Below are 14,834 nucleotides of genomic sequence, written 5' to 3'. Positions count from 1 at the left end.
TGAACTCCGGCAAGACTCGGCGAAGCTGGTCCCACCCCTCCCGTCCGCTATGATGCGGAGGGCGAGGGCTGGCGTGGGAGGCGGCGCCGGTGCCCACTCGCGGGCAACGACGGCCGCTCGCCCGCCTTGCCCCCGGGGCCGGCAGAGCCCGTGCGGCTGTCGGGACCGGCGGTGCGCTCAGGTGAGGGGGCTCCCCCTCGCCGCTATCCCTCCAAGCTGCTCTCGATGCCGGGATATCATGCGCCCTTAAAATATAATCTGCCCGGTAACAATCAGCGCGCAGCGGCGAGAGCCCCAGAGCTATTGGCTATGCAAATAGCGGGAGGGGAAGCGGCGCCCCTAAGTCCCCGCTCGCACTTTTAAGGCGGTATTTCCGTGCCCGCCGCCCCCGGCCCACCCTCCGCGCCGGCCGCGGCCGGGGGGCTGAGGGGCAGCCGCTGCGGGGACCCCGCGGGGCTGCGGCTGCTCCGCGCCCGCCCCGGCAGCGCCTTCCCCTTCGGGAGCCTCTGCTCTGCCGCAGCCGGCAGAGACTTCGCAAAGTTGTCACATTTTGCAGGCGAGGAGCGACTGCCGGCGAAGTGGGAGCAGGGTGGAAGTCACCCTGTGCGGGACATCTCTCACCTCCCCCCTCTTCCCCAGCCAGTTTTTCTCCCTCCTCCCTCCCTCCCTCCTCCCTCCCTCCGCTGCGTTTCCTAGAAAGTTGTATCAGTGTGGCCATGCAGCGCTAAGACAGTTCGCCTGCTCGAAACACGAATGTGTGCCGGCGGAAGTAGCGTGGTGGTTGGGAGATTTCACCCCGAAGACGCCGCGGAACCCCCACCCCTCAAGGGTTTTTTTTGGGGTTTGCTGTTAGCGGAGAGCTCTGTCCCCCTCCGGCTGCAGGTTAAGGGGGTGCCGGAGCAGGGAGAGCGAGACATGGATCTGGCACCCTGCTGTGCCAGGGCATTTCACACTTCGCCCCCATCGTCTAGGTGGGTACCCAGGGGAGCCCACAGTTCCTTGCAATAAGAAAAGGGGAGGGAAATTGATCGGGACGGGCTCCCTCAGAAGGAAAGTGTGGAACGGGTTTAATTTCGTTGCTGGAAAAAAGCAAAAGAGAAGCTGTCATTTGTGTGTGTGTGTCCCTATACGAGGGCCTCCTGGTTCCTTGTTAGCTTATAGAGAGGGAAAAAAAAAAAAAAAGCGTTTGATGTTACGTCTGACCAGCTGCTGTTCTCCATAATAACAAGAGAGAGAACTGCCTGCCCTGGCGAGTTGCGTCACTTCGCTTCAACTTTAGGCTAGAAATCAAGAGAGGGAGAGACAAGTTTCAAGGGAGGCAGGAGCGAGCTGGAAAGCCCTGCCGTCTTCCTCCCACCCACCTACCCCTCCTCCTTTACCCCTCTCCTTTCCCCACCCCCTTCCCCCCTCCAAAAAAAAAAAAAAAAAAAAAAAGAAGAAAAAAAAAGGAAAAAAAACCTTTCCCATCAGAGAAAGAGGGAGATCTCTTTGGAAACATGGAGCTGCTGTGCTGCGAGGTGGATCCCATGAGGAGAGCTCTGCCTGACCCGAACTTGCTCTACGATGACCGCGTTTTGCACAACTTACTAACCATAGAGGAAAGGTATCTGCCCCAATGCTCCTACTTCAAGTGCGTCCAGAAGGACATCCAGCCCTTCATGAGGAGGATGGTGGCCACTTGGATGCTGGAGGTTCGTACACCCCGGCCCCTCGGAGCGGGGGGGAGGCAGAGCGGCCGCGGGCAGCACCCCGGCCCCTCTCCCCTTGCAGCCCCTCGCTCTTCTGGTCACCGTGTGGCTTCTTCTTGTCGATCCCCTCCCCTCCGTGTACCCCTCCGGAGCTCAGCCGGTGCGGGAAGGGGCGCGGGGGACACCGACAGCCCGCGGGGGAAGTCGCCCCTTCCGGGGGGCTCCGGCAGCGGGGTGCAGGAGGGGAGGAAACGCGGCGTGTTGGCGGGGGGAGAGAGTTGGAAAAGTCATTTGCAATTAAAAGCAAAGAAAATCCGCCTCCGGGAGCGCTTGAGATTGAGGCATTCCTGGGAAAAGGGAGCAGCGCCCGGGGCAGGGCGAGGGTCGGGGGCTGCCCCGTGTGCCCCGCGTTCTGCCCGGCGAGGGTTCCGTGCCCACGTATGCAGTGGGGAGGACGTGCCTTTTTCTCGCCATGTTGCGCTGCATGCGGACTCTGCTCGCAAGCGCCGAGCCCGGCTGCCCCCGCTCCTTTCCGGGGGTCTCGGGAGTGCCCCCCGCCCCCGCGGAACGGGACCCCCGGTGTGTCGGGGCCGTGGGGCGGGCGCTGAGCCCCCTGTTCGCCCCGAGGCTTCAGGCAGAGCGGCAGCGGGCCCGCAGCCCCGCCGGCTCGCCTGCCTTGCTCTGGCCCCACCAGCCATCCTTTGCCCCTTCGGATCTCCTTTAGGGGGGACCTTTCCCGAGCCAAACCCCTTGGGTTGGAAAGCCCAGACTCCCCGCTTGGTTTTCATGTGTGATTTGTGCTTTTCCTCCGCGGCTCCGATTTTTGGTAAATTTTTGAAAGAATTTTGCTGCTCGCTGCCTGCTAAAAGGATCCAGGCGGCTCGGGCTCTCTCTCCACCCCACCTCGCCCTCGCTATGTCTCCCGTCCTTCCCCCCCAACGCGGGATTGGGGGCGCAGGGCTGGGGGACACGCGGCGGGGGAATTTTTGCAATTGTCGGAAACGATAGGGGATCGTCCTGGGATGCCATCAGCCCCAAAATCGGGACCTCCGGAGAAGTTTTGATATTTTTTATCGATTTTTTGAAAATATGACGAAATAAAAAAGAAAAATTGGGTCGCAAAAAAAAAAAAAAAAAAAGTCTGAGGCTGCTCGCTTGCTGTTGGATGGGGCTTTTCGGCTCTCCCACACAGTGTCTTGAATTCATTTCTTACTGAATGAACTAAAGGAATGTGAAAGCCGATTGACAGCCTTCCCAGCCTCTCCAGAGATCTCCCCCTCCCCCAAAATTTAGCTCCCCGGGAAACAAAAATAGCAGGAGCAAAAGCAAGGGAAGTAGTGGTCTGTTTGGTGGGTTCACTCATTTATTTATTTTTGCCTTCTTGTCTCTTTCTCTTTTCCCACCCCCGTTTCCCCTCCGACTGCCCCATCCTTCCCTCCCCACGCTCCTCACTTGCAGGTCTGTGAAGAGCAGAAGTGCGAAGAAGAAGTTTTCCCTCTGGCCATGAATTACTTGGACAGATTCTTAGCTGTGGTGCCCACTCGGAAGTGCCATCTGCAGCTGCTGGGGGCGGTGTGCATGTTCCTGGCCTCCAAGCTGAAAGAGACAATCCCCCTCACAGCCGAGAAGCTGTGCATATACACGGACAATTCCATCAAACCCCAAGAGCTGCTGGTAAGCAGCCCCATTACTCCCTTCTCTCCGGCACAGCAGCTTTCTCTGGCTGGCACAGCACCCAGCACTTCGCCACCCGACCCCTGTCTTTTAGAAAAACCCACGCTTTTCCTGCGTTTCTGAACGGCCAGAAAGTCTCGGGGGTCAACGCTGAGGGCGGGGGACACCCGCGGGGACATCCCTGTCCTCCGAAGCCGCCTGGCAGTACCATGCGGCGCTCCGGCCGCTGCCCGCCTCGTGCGTGGGCATGGCGCTGCCGCGGGTTTTGGGGTTGGTGGTGCCGGGCGTGGGTCCGTCCCGGCCGTGTCCCCGCCGTGTCCCCGCCGTGTCCCGCTGTCCCCACGGGGGACCTCGCCGGGCGCACGTGCGCGGGCGGGCGGCGCGGCGGCGCCACCTGGTGGCAGGCACGCGGCGGTGCGGAGCCGGGGACGGGGGGGCCCCCGGGATGCCCGGGGGGGGCCCGGGATGCTCGGCCGTGCCCAAGAGGCAGCGGGCACCAGCTGATGGCCAGGGAGTTCCACCGGAGCACGAGGAAGAACTTCTTCACTGTTCAATGACCGAGCACTGAACAGATTGTCCAGAGAGTGTGTGGAGTCTGCCTCACTGGGGATGTTCCAGAGCTGTCTGGGTACAATCCTGTGCCCTGTGTTCTGGGATGGCCGTGCTGGAGCATGGAGATGGGACCAGGTGCCCCACTGTGGTCCCTTCCAGCCTGACCCATGCTGTGTGATACGGCTCAGTTAAACCACCCCGTGTCTGCTGCTCTCTCAGTTCAGACACAGTGGAAGCAGAAGCAAATTGATAATTATTGAAGGAAATAAGTGATGTTTACATCATGATGTGGAGTGCTGGACATGTATCAGGGCCCCTTGGTGACATGGATACTAGGTCAGAGAGATGGCTGTAGCCATCCGAGTTGCAGGAGAATTTTTCCTATGAATCACTGGGAATTCCCCCTGGGGAGGGGTTGGGGTTGGGAGCTTGTGCTTCCGCGGAGTTAAAGAGCCTTGCCCTCAAACCCTGCCTGGCTGTCAGGGCCATGAGGTGTCCCGTTGGTGGCACAGACAGGCAGGGGAAGTGCCATGGTCCCCATATGCAAATATGCAGAATGATGTCCCTACCTTCTTTTGCCATGTGGATTTAAGGATGTGTTTAAAGTGCTGCCTTGTATTTGGTCCTCTGGGTTGACTGTTCACTCTGAAAACCTGTCACATCAGTAATGCTGGGAAGAGGAGGCCTTAGTTCACATAATTGCCAACACTGTTCCAACATTTTACAGGTTTTCTCGAGAAATTAAAAAAACCTGTCTGGTTTCTGCAGCCTTTTGCATATATGTGAGATTTTTCAGGCCATGGAGGGCTCTGTCATAATCCAGCAGGAATGTCCGTAGGAAAGTAACTCGCTGTTAAAGTGGGCATCTATTCAGGGAAACGGCTGCAGAAATGGCATTGTGGGGTCCATGTTTATGGTTTCTCAGCAACGCTGGTTGACGTCTCCTCGGCTGCAAAATTAAAGGACTTTTTTTTTTTTTTTTTGACTTGCCAGCTCTGTGAGCTCAGCTGGGGCTCCCCACCACGCTGGGCTCCATCAGGCATCATCAGGAGTCGGGAATCAGTGCGTGGAATTTAGTTAATAGCTAATACTTGATGGATGAGACAAAGGGGAGTCAGAGGCCTAAACTTTGCTCGCTCTGTGGGGCACTGTAAGGTGTTCAGAACTCAGTTTAAATGTTGAAACATGCAGGTCATGCAGCCCGTGGCTGGATCTGGAGATCGGGTGCTGTTTGCACATGGAATCCCATTCCAGGGAATGGCCGGTAGTTACGTACACACCCAAGTTTTCCTTTGATTGCAGTGGGAGTTTTGGGCGTGCAAAGAATCTGGGAATGGCTCCTACATGATTTACTGGCAGATAATTTACACAGGCTACTTCTTGGCTGTGTTGTGTGCGTTTCCTTTCTGCAGAGCCTGTCTTGGAGTAGTTTAAGTACCATCAGATTTATCTGCGGGACCTTTGGAATACAGTTTTGGGAGGGAATGCCATCAAGCCAACTTCCCCAGTTTTGAAAAAAGGAATGTATATCTAGGTTATTTTTGTGCATGGCTGTCCCTAGGGCTTTAAATGGCTATAAAGTAAGGACTATAGCCATTTAAAAGAAGTTACTAGGGAAGGACCACAGTGACCTTGGCAATATCTAATTGCAGGCTAAACTTTCTGGGTGGGTATTCAGCACTGGATACAAAAAAAAAAAAAGTAAAACCTTGGCAGGAGCTGCCAGGTCTCATTATTTTCAGAAGAGCCTGACATTTCTGGTGTTCAAAAAACAAAAAAGAATATAAAGTCAACAACTTCAAAGCAGTAGAGGCGTATGGAAAAAAGGGTTTGAGCAAAACGAATTTAGCAGTGATAAAGTTATAATAAGAAATAAGCAGAGGTTTTTTGCAGGCTTTCTTACGGCTTTTCTTCTCTTTTGCTTTGCCTGTCCCCCCTCTGCAGGAATGGGAGCTGGTGGTGCTGGGGAAGTTGAAGTGGAACCTTGCAGCCGTTACCCCACATGATTTCATTGAACACATCCTAAGGAAGGTGCCTCTCCCTAAAGACAAGTTGCTTTTGATCCGGAAGCATGCACAAACCTTCATCGCCCTTTGTGCCACAGGTAGGCTCAGCTGCTCTGGCTGCTGCTGCTGCTCATGGTGTGGTTGGAAGGGCAGATTTGTTCCTGGTGGTGCATCATCCCCTCCGTCCTTACATGATGTGGGAAGAGCAGCTGAATCCCATGGGACTGTTTGCAAAGGGTGTTGTGAATCAGGCCCCAAAACCGTGTAAGGACAGATTTCTTGCAGTAGTGACCCGGAGTGCAGCTGATGCGTGTGGTGCTTTTGCAGTGACGTCTGTAATACTGGATTAGACCATCCTGGGTTTTATTTTGCCATTCACTGCTTCTTTTAGAGAGCCACGGATCATTAGTAAGGACAGCTCAAAATACAGAAGCTGTTACAGCACATTAGCCCAAAATGTATTGAGCTAATGCACTGCATGAATGTGTTCATAAACTTTTCATTAACTCGACTCTGTCCAGATAAAAGGTAAAATTGTGTATTTTAACATTGATGTGATACTGCCATATCCCTGAAGCATAGGGAATGACAGATTAGAAGGTAATTACTTTTTTTTAAAGACATTTGGATTCTTAACTTCAATCCAAGAAAGCAGTAAAACTACTGTGTTTTGTAGGAAACCATTGCACTCCCTTTTTGTCATATGGCTGAGCACAGTTTCTGAAGATTTAGATGAGAATAATTGCCTCTGTGGAAGAGAGGCTTTTTAGTTTTGACCTGTCTGCAAAACACTGGTTTTTGTATGTGTGTTGTTTTGTTGTTTGGGTTTTTCTTCCCTCAGTTACTTCTACAAAATAAGTGCACTCTGAATTTTCATTCAAAGGGTTGATGGTAAGACTACTTTTTAGAAGCTAGACAAACACCATGGAGTGTTTTCCAGAGTCATTATCAAGCAGTGGATGGCTCAGTGTTAGAATTCACCAGTTTGACATACCTAGTCCTTTGTGATAGGAACTGTTCTGCCTGCGTGTTGGCAGAGGGGAAAGGAAGACTGGGTGCAACTTTTGGGTTTGAATGTCTTCTTCTTGGTATTTAAGATGTAGTGACTGCTTTTACAATGTTGGCCAATTCTTCCTACCTCAGTTGATCTGTTGTAGAGATTTGTATATGGGCTGCATTAGGGTAATTGGCTTTCTGGTTGCCATGATGCGCAGGCTTTCCCTTCTTTTCCTACTGCTACAGTAGGAAATGATCCTTTTCAGACCAAAGACCACAGGACTCAATAGAAATATTGCTCAAATTTTGCAGGATCTCTCTTGGTGATTTCTTTGCCTTCTCCCCTTACTCAGGATGCATTCACTGTTCTGCCGTATCTGATATGAAAAAGATGGTCTTTCCTGTGGACATTTCCCTGGATCTTCACACCATCAGCCATCAAACTCCAATATACCTCCGTGTTGCCTTCCAAACCAGACAATCTTCCCACTCTTTTGTTGCTTTCACTTCCTACAGTAGTGTTTTGGTTTGTTTTATTTTTTTATCCAGCACAACATTTTCTTGAGAGCCCTAGAATTTCATTATGATTTAACTTTTCAAATTCTGGTCCATAATCCTTTGCCCTTAAAGTTTTCCATATAACCAAACCATTGCAAGACTGTGGGCCATGAAAGAGTCTCCAAAATCTATGGCTTCTTTCCACTCCATGAATTCTTTGGTGGTTAGGTCCATGCTCTAGAAGTCCTTTTACTAAGATCCAGACCAGTGCCCCCTTTCCAGCCCTCAGCCCAGTCATGCAGTTCCCTCATGTGTCCTCCCCCATGTGATCTGCCTCTCATGTTATATGTCTCCAATGCACGAAATGAAGTCCTTTGTGTAGAGTTTAAAGAGGCAACAGGTCAAGAGTTTCTTCTCTTATAAGGGAAAGACATAATTGCTGAGCACAGAGCTTCGCAAAAGCGAGGGCACTGTGGTGCTGGCTGGAGATTTTCTTTTCTTCTCATCCCATTGTCCACAGACCACTGTGTAGTTTTGAGGAGGACCCATAACCCTTTGCCATTTCAAAAACAGAGCTCTTACCCAGGCCCTCAATACCACATTCCCATTTTACCTGTGAACTGCTATCTCAATTCCCATTGTGGAAATGTTGTTGTTACTACAGTATTTCCCTTTCACTGACACTCTTTGAAGAAAAGCACTTCTCATCAGACTTCCTTCCAGATCCAGTTGTCATTTCCTTTTCTTGTCCTGTTTGTTGCAGAGGTCTCATCGGCTGCTCTGTTTCTTCTTTCTCCCTCAGAGCTGCTGCTCTCTGCCAGCCCGGGTTAAGCCTAGTGTTTCATTTCCCCATTTGCCTCCTTTCAGCAACAGGACCTCCTCTGACATGTGGCTCCCTCTTCCCTTGCTCGCCATGTGTGCTTTTAGCCTGGGTTTGACTCTGTACTATTCCCAGATCTTACCTGGCTGCCTGGCTAACAGCTCTGGTCTGGAGCACAGCAGTGAATCTCTTTCTATTCCCTGATTCATCTTGGCACAGCTTTTTCTGCTTTCAAGTACTTTTTGTTTAAAGTGTCATACAAAATCTGGCATATTTCGAACTTTTCTCCCCTAGCCTTAGTTCTTCTTCACCAGCTTCTCCATTTTAATTTCTCAGCAAAAACATTTTACCAGAAATTCCTGGGTGTTCCCTGCCTGTACAGAGCTGGCTTTGATCTCAGTCCTGCAGCACTTTGGGTCAGCAAATGAAGAGGGAAGCAGCCATGAACAGTTACTGGATGTTGTGCTGGATGTGTAGGATCACTGTGATACTCGTCCCTCTTCTCCTTTCCATCTGAATGTTCCCCAAAAGGAGGTGATACTCCGTTCTTCTGCATATTCCTTTTAGTCATGTTTGGTCACTTGGGCACTCTCTCTGTTTCTCTGCCTTTATTTTGAGCCCAGTTCCTGAACCAAGCTGCATGAATATAAACCCACGGCCTCTCCCCAGTCCTTGCAGTGATTAATGATTCACATGAGCATGACTGGAACTGGAATGTCTCCCTCTTTGCCCTTGGTCCCATTGGAACATACAGCTGCTGAGCAGGATAGAAGCTTGTGTGTCCTCCTGAATAAAGAGTTTTCCATTGCTCTGTACTCACAAAGGTTTCAGGAGTCTCCTTCTCCATGAGGAGGGTATGGAAGTGGCATTTTCCTCCTGCTGCCTTGCTCACTGCACAGTGAGAGTGCATAGATGAACACTATGCACTGGCATAGCCTGATCTGTCACCGTGTCATTTGTTTTCTCATCCCACTGGTGGCTCCCCATGCAAGCCAAAATCTCCTTCAGAAGGCTTCTGAATTTTCAAGGCACCAAGAGGATGCATTTGGGGCCTTAAGCGGTGCTTATGGCTTCTCTCTTCTGAGGAGAGACTGAGGGAGCTGGGCCTGATTAGTCTGGAGAAAAGACTGAGAGGCGATCTCATTAATGCATGTAAATATCTCGAAGAGGGTGTCAGAGGATGATGCCAGGCTCTTTTCAGGTGACCAGTGACAGGATGAGGAGCAGTGGCCATAAACTAAAACACAAGAAGTTCCATTTCAACATGAGGAAGAACTTCTCTACATTGAGGATGGCAGAGCCCTGGAACAGCTGCCCAGGGAGGGCCTGGAGTCTCCCTCTCTGGAGAAATTCCAAACCCACCTGGACATGCTCCTGTGTCACCTGCTTCAGGGGACCCTGCCTTGGCAGGGGTGTGGACTGGGTCATGTCCAGACGTCCCTTCCAGCCCTAATGATTCTGTGATCCATCAGCATGGGAGGTTCCTGTTTATCTGTGAGCCTAATGGAGATCATCCTTGTTTTGCTTGCTAGGATTGTGTTGCTTTTCCACTCTGCCCACACCTCCATCTCTTTACTGTTCTGCACCCTTTGTTCCTCTGTCTCTTTGCACAGTGCTGCACAGCTTGGAAATGTTCTCTCAGGGGTTGGCCATTCGCCTGTGCTGAGCTCCAAGCCAAGGAATCACTGCTGGAAGGAGTGGGAGAGGGCAGTGGTTACAGAGTTGTGTGCAGAGCCTGCCACGCTGCTGCTGGAAAGAGAATCATGCATTATTTCCTTACACTTCAATGTGCTTATCATTTGCAGCCTGTTCAGAGTCACAGATGCACAACTTCTTCCTTGTGTTATACTCTCCTCTCAGAGGCTGTACATGCTACAGTTTTGGTGCAGGATACCCCTTTTTTATGTGAGAGCCTGTAAGGGAATGGTTTTTGAGGGAGGGGAGCCTGTGCACAGCAGGCTTTCAGAAAGAGGAGCTGTAATGGAGACACTAATCTCTATGAGGAGCTTCGCAGGATTTTAGTTGGGTGGCAAGCAAAACTTAGAAGCAAAAACCTTTTTTTGTGGACTTGCAGAGATAGAAGGCAGCTTGTGTAAAACCCTGGACTCAGTCCTTTGCGTGGCCTTTTCTGTGCTTCAGCTGAGTCCTGTGGCAGGTGGGATGTGCCCATGGTGGATCCAGCATCTCAGGTCTCAGGGTCTTTGTCAGTACAGAGGCCGAGAAAGAGCAGGAAAATGTCAGCTTTTAAGTCCGTTTCGTACAGTGTGCCAAACCTCTGCCCACTGTTTCTGGGACATTAAACATCTACACTTGAAAGCTGAGAAGGCTTTTTTTAACTTCTGGGCCAAATCCTGCATCCTTCTTCAGACAGTTGTTCTGTGGAAGTCAATGGGAGTGTTGTCTGAGTGAAGACTGCAAGATGAAGCCTACAACCCTGGTAGTGGTCTGCAGAGTGACCACACAGAATGAGGCCTGTTTGCTCCTCAGGATTCCTTCTGGGCAGTTCTACTCTGCATCCCCTTTTCATCCAGTGTAAGTTACTGGGGCCTGTCCTTGCAAAGTGTGATACAAGTTTTATATGGGACCTGTTCTTTGCGGAGGGGAAGAATGAAGCCTGCAAAGGCTTCATTGTGTAAATTAATGTCTTAAGAAATAAAATACATGTTGCAAAGTGGCAGTGTTTGCAGGAACTTCTTGCATAGGAGAAGAAAGAATAATTTACACTAATTTATTGCTAGACAAAAGAAGGCTCTTGCTTGTTCCAGGGAGAAGCAGCTCATATCAGTATTTCCAGCCAATGAAGCCACAAGAACCAAGGAAGTGCCATCAGCAAGTAGTCAGGGCCTGGGGAATGTTTCATGACCAGTCAAGTCTGGCAAGAGGAGGTGGAAGGAAATGGAGAAAGAGAGCATGTGCTGATCCAAGCTGGCATCACTCCAGAGCTGCCAGAGGAGTTGCCCTCCTTTCTACCAGCTGCAGGTCTGTCGTTTTGGTGGTTCAGGCACTAACATCATCCTAATCCTTGGTTAGGAAAGTGTAGAATAAGTGCAAATAACCAGTGCAAACAGTTGTTTAGAAATAGGATTTACCATCAGCTAACGAGCATATTGTTGTGAGTGCTCCTCTACTTTGCATAGGTTGTTCAGTGTATTTCCCTGTCTTTACTTCTCTTGGATGGTTGTGATGAAGCATTAACGCTTAGGATACTTCAGACCCATTTGTATAAGGGCTAAATGCTGCTTGCTTTACAAGAATTAGATGTCTGCCCTCCCACCTACTCAAAGGATGGAAGCACGTCTGCATCCTGGTTTACTTGACAGTTTTGAGTTTGGTTTGAAGGGCTGAAGCGTCATCTGGTTTTGCCTTTAAAAGCAGAAATAGTTAACGTGAGGAAAATTTGCAGTGTCTTGGAGAAATACAAGAGCAAGAGAAAAAAAATGGCTGATGCAGATACAACCAACTGTATTAGGAAAAAAAAAAAAGAGTATTGCACTGACCCTGGAATTGCATTTGGATCAAAGCAGACAAGAATTAAATTCACTACTTCCATTGTTTATCTTAGACTTTTCTTTTAGACTGCGATGGTTAAATACAGATCCATGCTTGTCTTCATAGTACAGGCATTGGCTGGGTGAAGTTTGAGGCTGGCTGTGACCGTTATCTATATAATTTTAATGTATCAATACCTGTTTTCCTGATGGAGGTAACATACCTTTTTTTCCCCCTTTTCTTCCCCCCACCATGGGAAGAATTACCTTCCTTAAGACAGCAGTTTCCAACTCTGTAAATAAATATCTGTCAAATTACAGAGATTAAAACTGGCTGCTCAAAAAGCCCAACCAGCAGCAGAGCAGTACCATGGGTCGTTGTAAGAAGGTAGAGTTCCCCCACCTGACTTTGGCACACCGAGCACGTTCAGCCTGGGTATTTGTCAGTGCTCTTTTCTTTCCAATGGTTTTATTTATTGGCTGCAAGTTAAGGCTTCCCCTTGCAGGACCTCTCTGGGTTCCTTCCTCCAGTTCCCTCCTGCTTTGGACTGAGTGTCAGCCTTGCATTTTCCTGGCTTGAAGGTAGTGAAGACCACTGGATTGGGAGAGAGCCAGCAAAACAACTCAGCCACGGTGCTCGCAGCCCTGGAACGTCGGCGTGGATTACGTGTGCTCCACTGGCAGAAAAACCTCCTTATGCCCTGGCTGTGTCAGCTCCAGGCTGAAACTGGGGGACAGGATCAGGGTACCCTGAATTTGCTTGATGACTCTGGCTGGCTGGTCCACAGGTGGCTGTGTTTCAAAGGGTGCTGTTTCTTGCACTGCCTTTTTATATTCCCATCACGGAAGTCAGTGGGGTTGTGGCCTTGTTTTTGAGATAGTTTAGGAAATAGGTGATACTAAAATGGGGATGGGATGGTTTCTAGTGTTTATTGCCTGGGAATAGAAAGTAAAACAAGTTGTGCTTTCTAACAACCCAGTGTCTTCCCTTGAAGTGTTCGTGTGCTCAGATTCTCATAGACCACGTGCTGTGGCACTGCTTCTCTAACTTATAATGAGACTCTTTTGTACTTTTCCCATGGAATGGCATAATCACAGAATCAATTAGGTTGGAAAAGACCTCTGAGATCATTGAGCCCAACTATAAACCTATAAATCACAACAAAATTAGAGTCAGAGCCATGCTTTAGATGCAGGCTCTGGGTGCCTGTTAACCAAGTTTGCACACAGAAGGTTTTAGCCCATAGCCTTGCTTCAGGTGTCCAGGGAGAAGTGCTTTTTATAAAATTCCAGGTGTCCAGTAAGAAGTGCTTTCTATAAAATTTCCTCTGTAGTTCAGGTTTCATCATCTCCTACAAGAATTTGCAGCAAATGCATATGCTTCAGCTCACATTTTTAGGTTCTCACTCCGTGCCCCCCCTTTTTTTTTTTTAATTTTTTTTTTTAAATCTCAGGGCAAATTTTTGACCTAGTTCGGGCAGGGACAGTTTTACCTGGGTGAAAACTGAGTGAGGATGGCAAGGCTTGTCTTGTTGTCACAGTAGAAGCAGTGATAGAGATTTATAATTGAAAATAGCAGGTAAAAAGCTTGTTTTGAATTTCTCAATGGAATCTAAGAGACTCGGGGGGCGGTTCTGCATCCCCTCAGATACGGTACTTAATATTTATGCTTTCATTGCACCTTGACAAACATTTCACGTAGTTATTGCTTTGCTTGAATATGGAAATATGTTAATTATGGCCTTTATTGCGCTGCCTGCTCTTTTCCTCAGCCTTTTCTATTCAACCCTCTAGGTGGCCCAGCACAATGTGGCTTCTTTTCTTTCAATGAGCTCTTTCCACACTAATAGGGTCCAGGGTGATGTGGAGAACCATGTGCACAAAATTGGTGCACCACCCCCCATTCCTTTGTGGGCATGTCAGGTTAAATTCATATCAGCAGGAGGGTCACTGCCATGATTTTCAATAGCTCGAGATGAGGTGATGACTTCAGACAATGGTGCCACACTCTCCAGTTGGAGACACTTGCCTCACCAGTTGCAGTAGTTAATTAATATGCTAAAAATAGAAGCCAGTGATACAAATCGCTGCCTGTTGTACAACAAAGACTGGGCATGTGTAGCTTTGATAGCCAAGTTTATGGTGCTTGTTATGGAGGGAAGTTAGTTTAGAGCTAGAGGCAATGTAAGACTTTCTGGATGCTGAGCTTTAGTCACTCTGGGCCTCTGGCCATTCGCTCGCTGTCTCATTTGCATTATGAATGACATTAAGGGAGCTAACAAGGTTATTGGGCATAGAAATGTTCGCATGTGACCCCACGTGGAAGCAGACCTACAGCAGTGCTAGTTGGCAGGGACACTGTGCCTCTTTATTCAGCTTCCTAGGAAGACAGTTTCGAGAGTGGATCTAAAATCAGCCACGAGAACACTGGTGTTTGGATAATGTGGAGGTCGTGATGCGAGGCAAGGAATTTCAGAGGGCAGGTGGAGCTCTGTCCTTTGCTCAACCCACTCTGCCTGGCTGGACATGGGAGCTCCCTGCATCATCTTTTTACTACATCCTGCCTGAAACACAGGATAAGGAGGGGAAGATTATGGAAAGTCAATTGCTACCCGTAGTTCCCATGCATAAGTGAGAGACAGTTTGGTACGTCCAAAGATCAAACATGGAAGTTGCTTCCCAACTTAGAGGTGTGGTTATCCCTTACGTGTGTTTGTATAAATCCATGTGAGGTAAACACGAAAACGATTTTGATCATAGAATCATTAAGCTTAGAAAAGACCTCTAAGATCATGGACTCCAGCCCTAACCCAGGTTTAACCCACTGCCATGTTCTTCACTAAACCATGGCTTCAAGTGCCACATCTGCACATTTTTTGAACACTTCCAGGGATGGTGACTCCACCACTTCCTTGAGCAGCTGGTCCAATGCCTGATCACTCTGAAGAAATTTTTCCTAATATCCAATCTAAACCTCCCCTGGCACAACTTGACACTGTTCTCATCTTGTCCTGTCCCTTGTTCCCTGGGAGCAGAGCCTGACACCCCCCTGGCTGCCCCCTCCTGTCAGGGAGTTGTAGAGAGGGAGAGGGTCCCCCCCGAGCCTCTTCTC

The 14,834-nt window shown here is 49.6% G+C and overlaps 1 protein-coding gene across 1 annotated transcript in view; it reads left to right on the top strand.

The window, feature by feature from the left end:
• The first annotated feature begins 477 nt into the window (after positions 1 to 477).
• Positions 478 to 14,834, top strand: part of CCND2 (cyclin D2) — a 31,249-nt gene continuing 16,892 nt past the window's right edge. The window contains exons 1-4 of the mRNA XM_048302051.1: positions 478 to 971; positions 1,471 to 1,691; positions 3,147 to 3,362; positions 5,859 to 6,018. Of these exons, the coding sequence (XP_048158008.1) occupies positions 1,497 to 1,691; positions 3,147 to 3,362; positions 5,859 to 6,018 (571 nt within the window). The 5' untranslated portion in view covers positions 478 to 971; positions 1,471 to 1,496. The remainder of the gene's footprint in view (positions 972 to 1,470; positions 1,692 to 3,146; positions 3,363 to 5,858; positions 6,019 to 14,834) is intronic.

The sequence above is a fragment of the Corvus hawaiiensis genome, chromosome 4 (genome assembly GCF_020740725.1).
Source record: "Corvus hawaiiensis isolate bCorHaw1 chromosome 4, bCorHaw1.pri.cur, whole genome shotgun sequence".
NCBI lineage: Eukaryota > Metazoa > Chordata > Aves > Passeriformes > Corvidae > Corvus > Corvus hawaiiensis.
The sequence above is the reverse complement of the archived record's forward strand: the minus strand, read 5'-3'. Positions and strand labels throughout refer to the sequence as shown.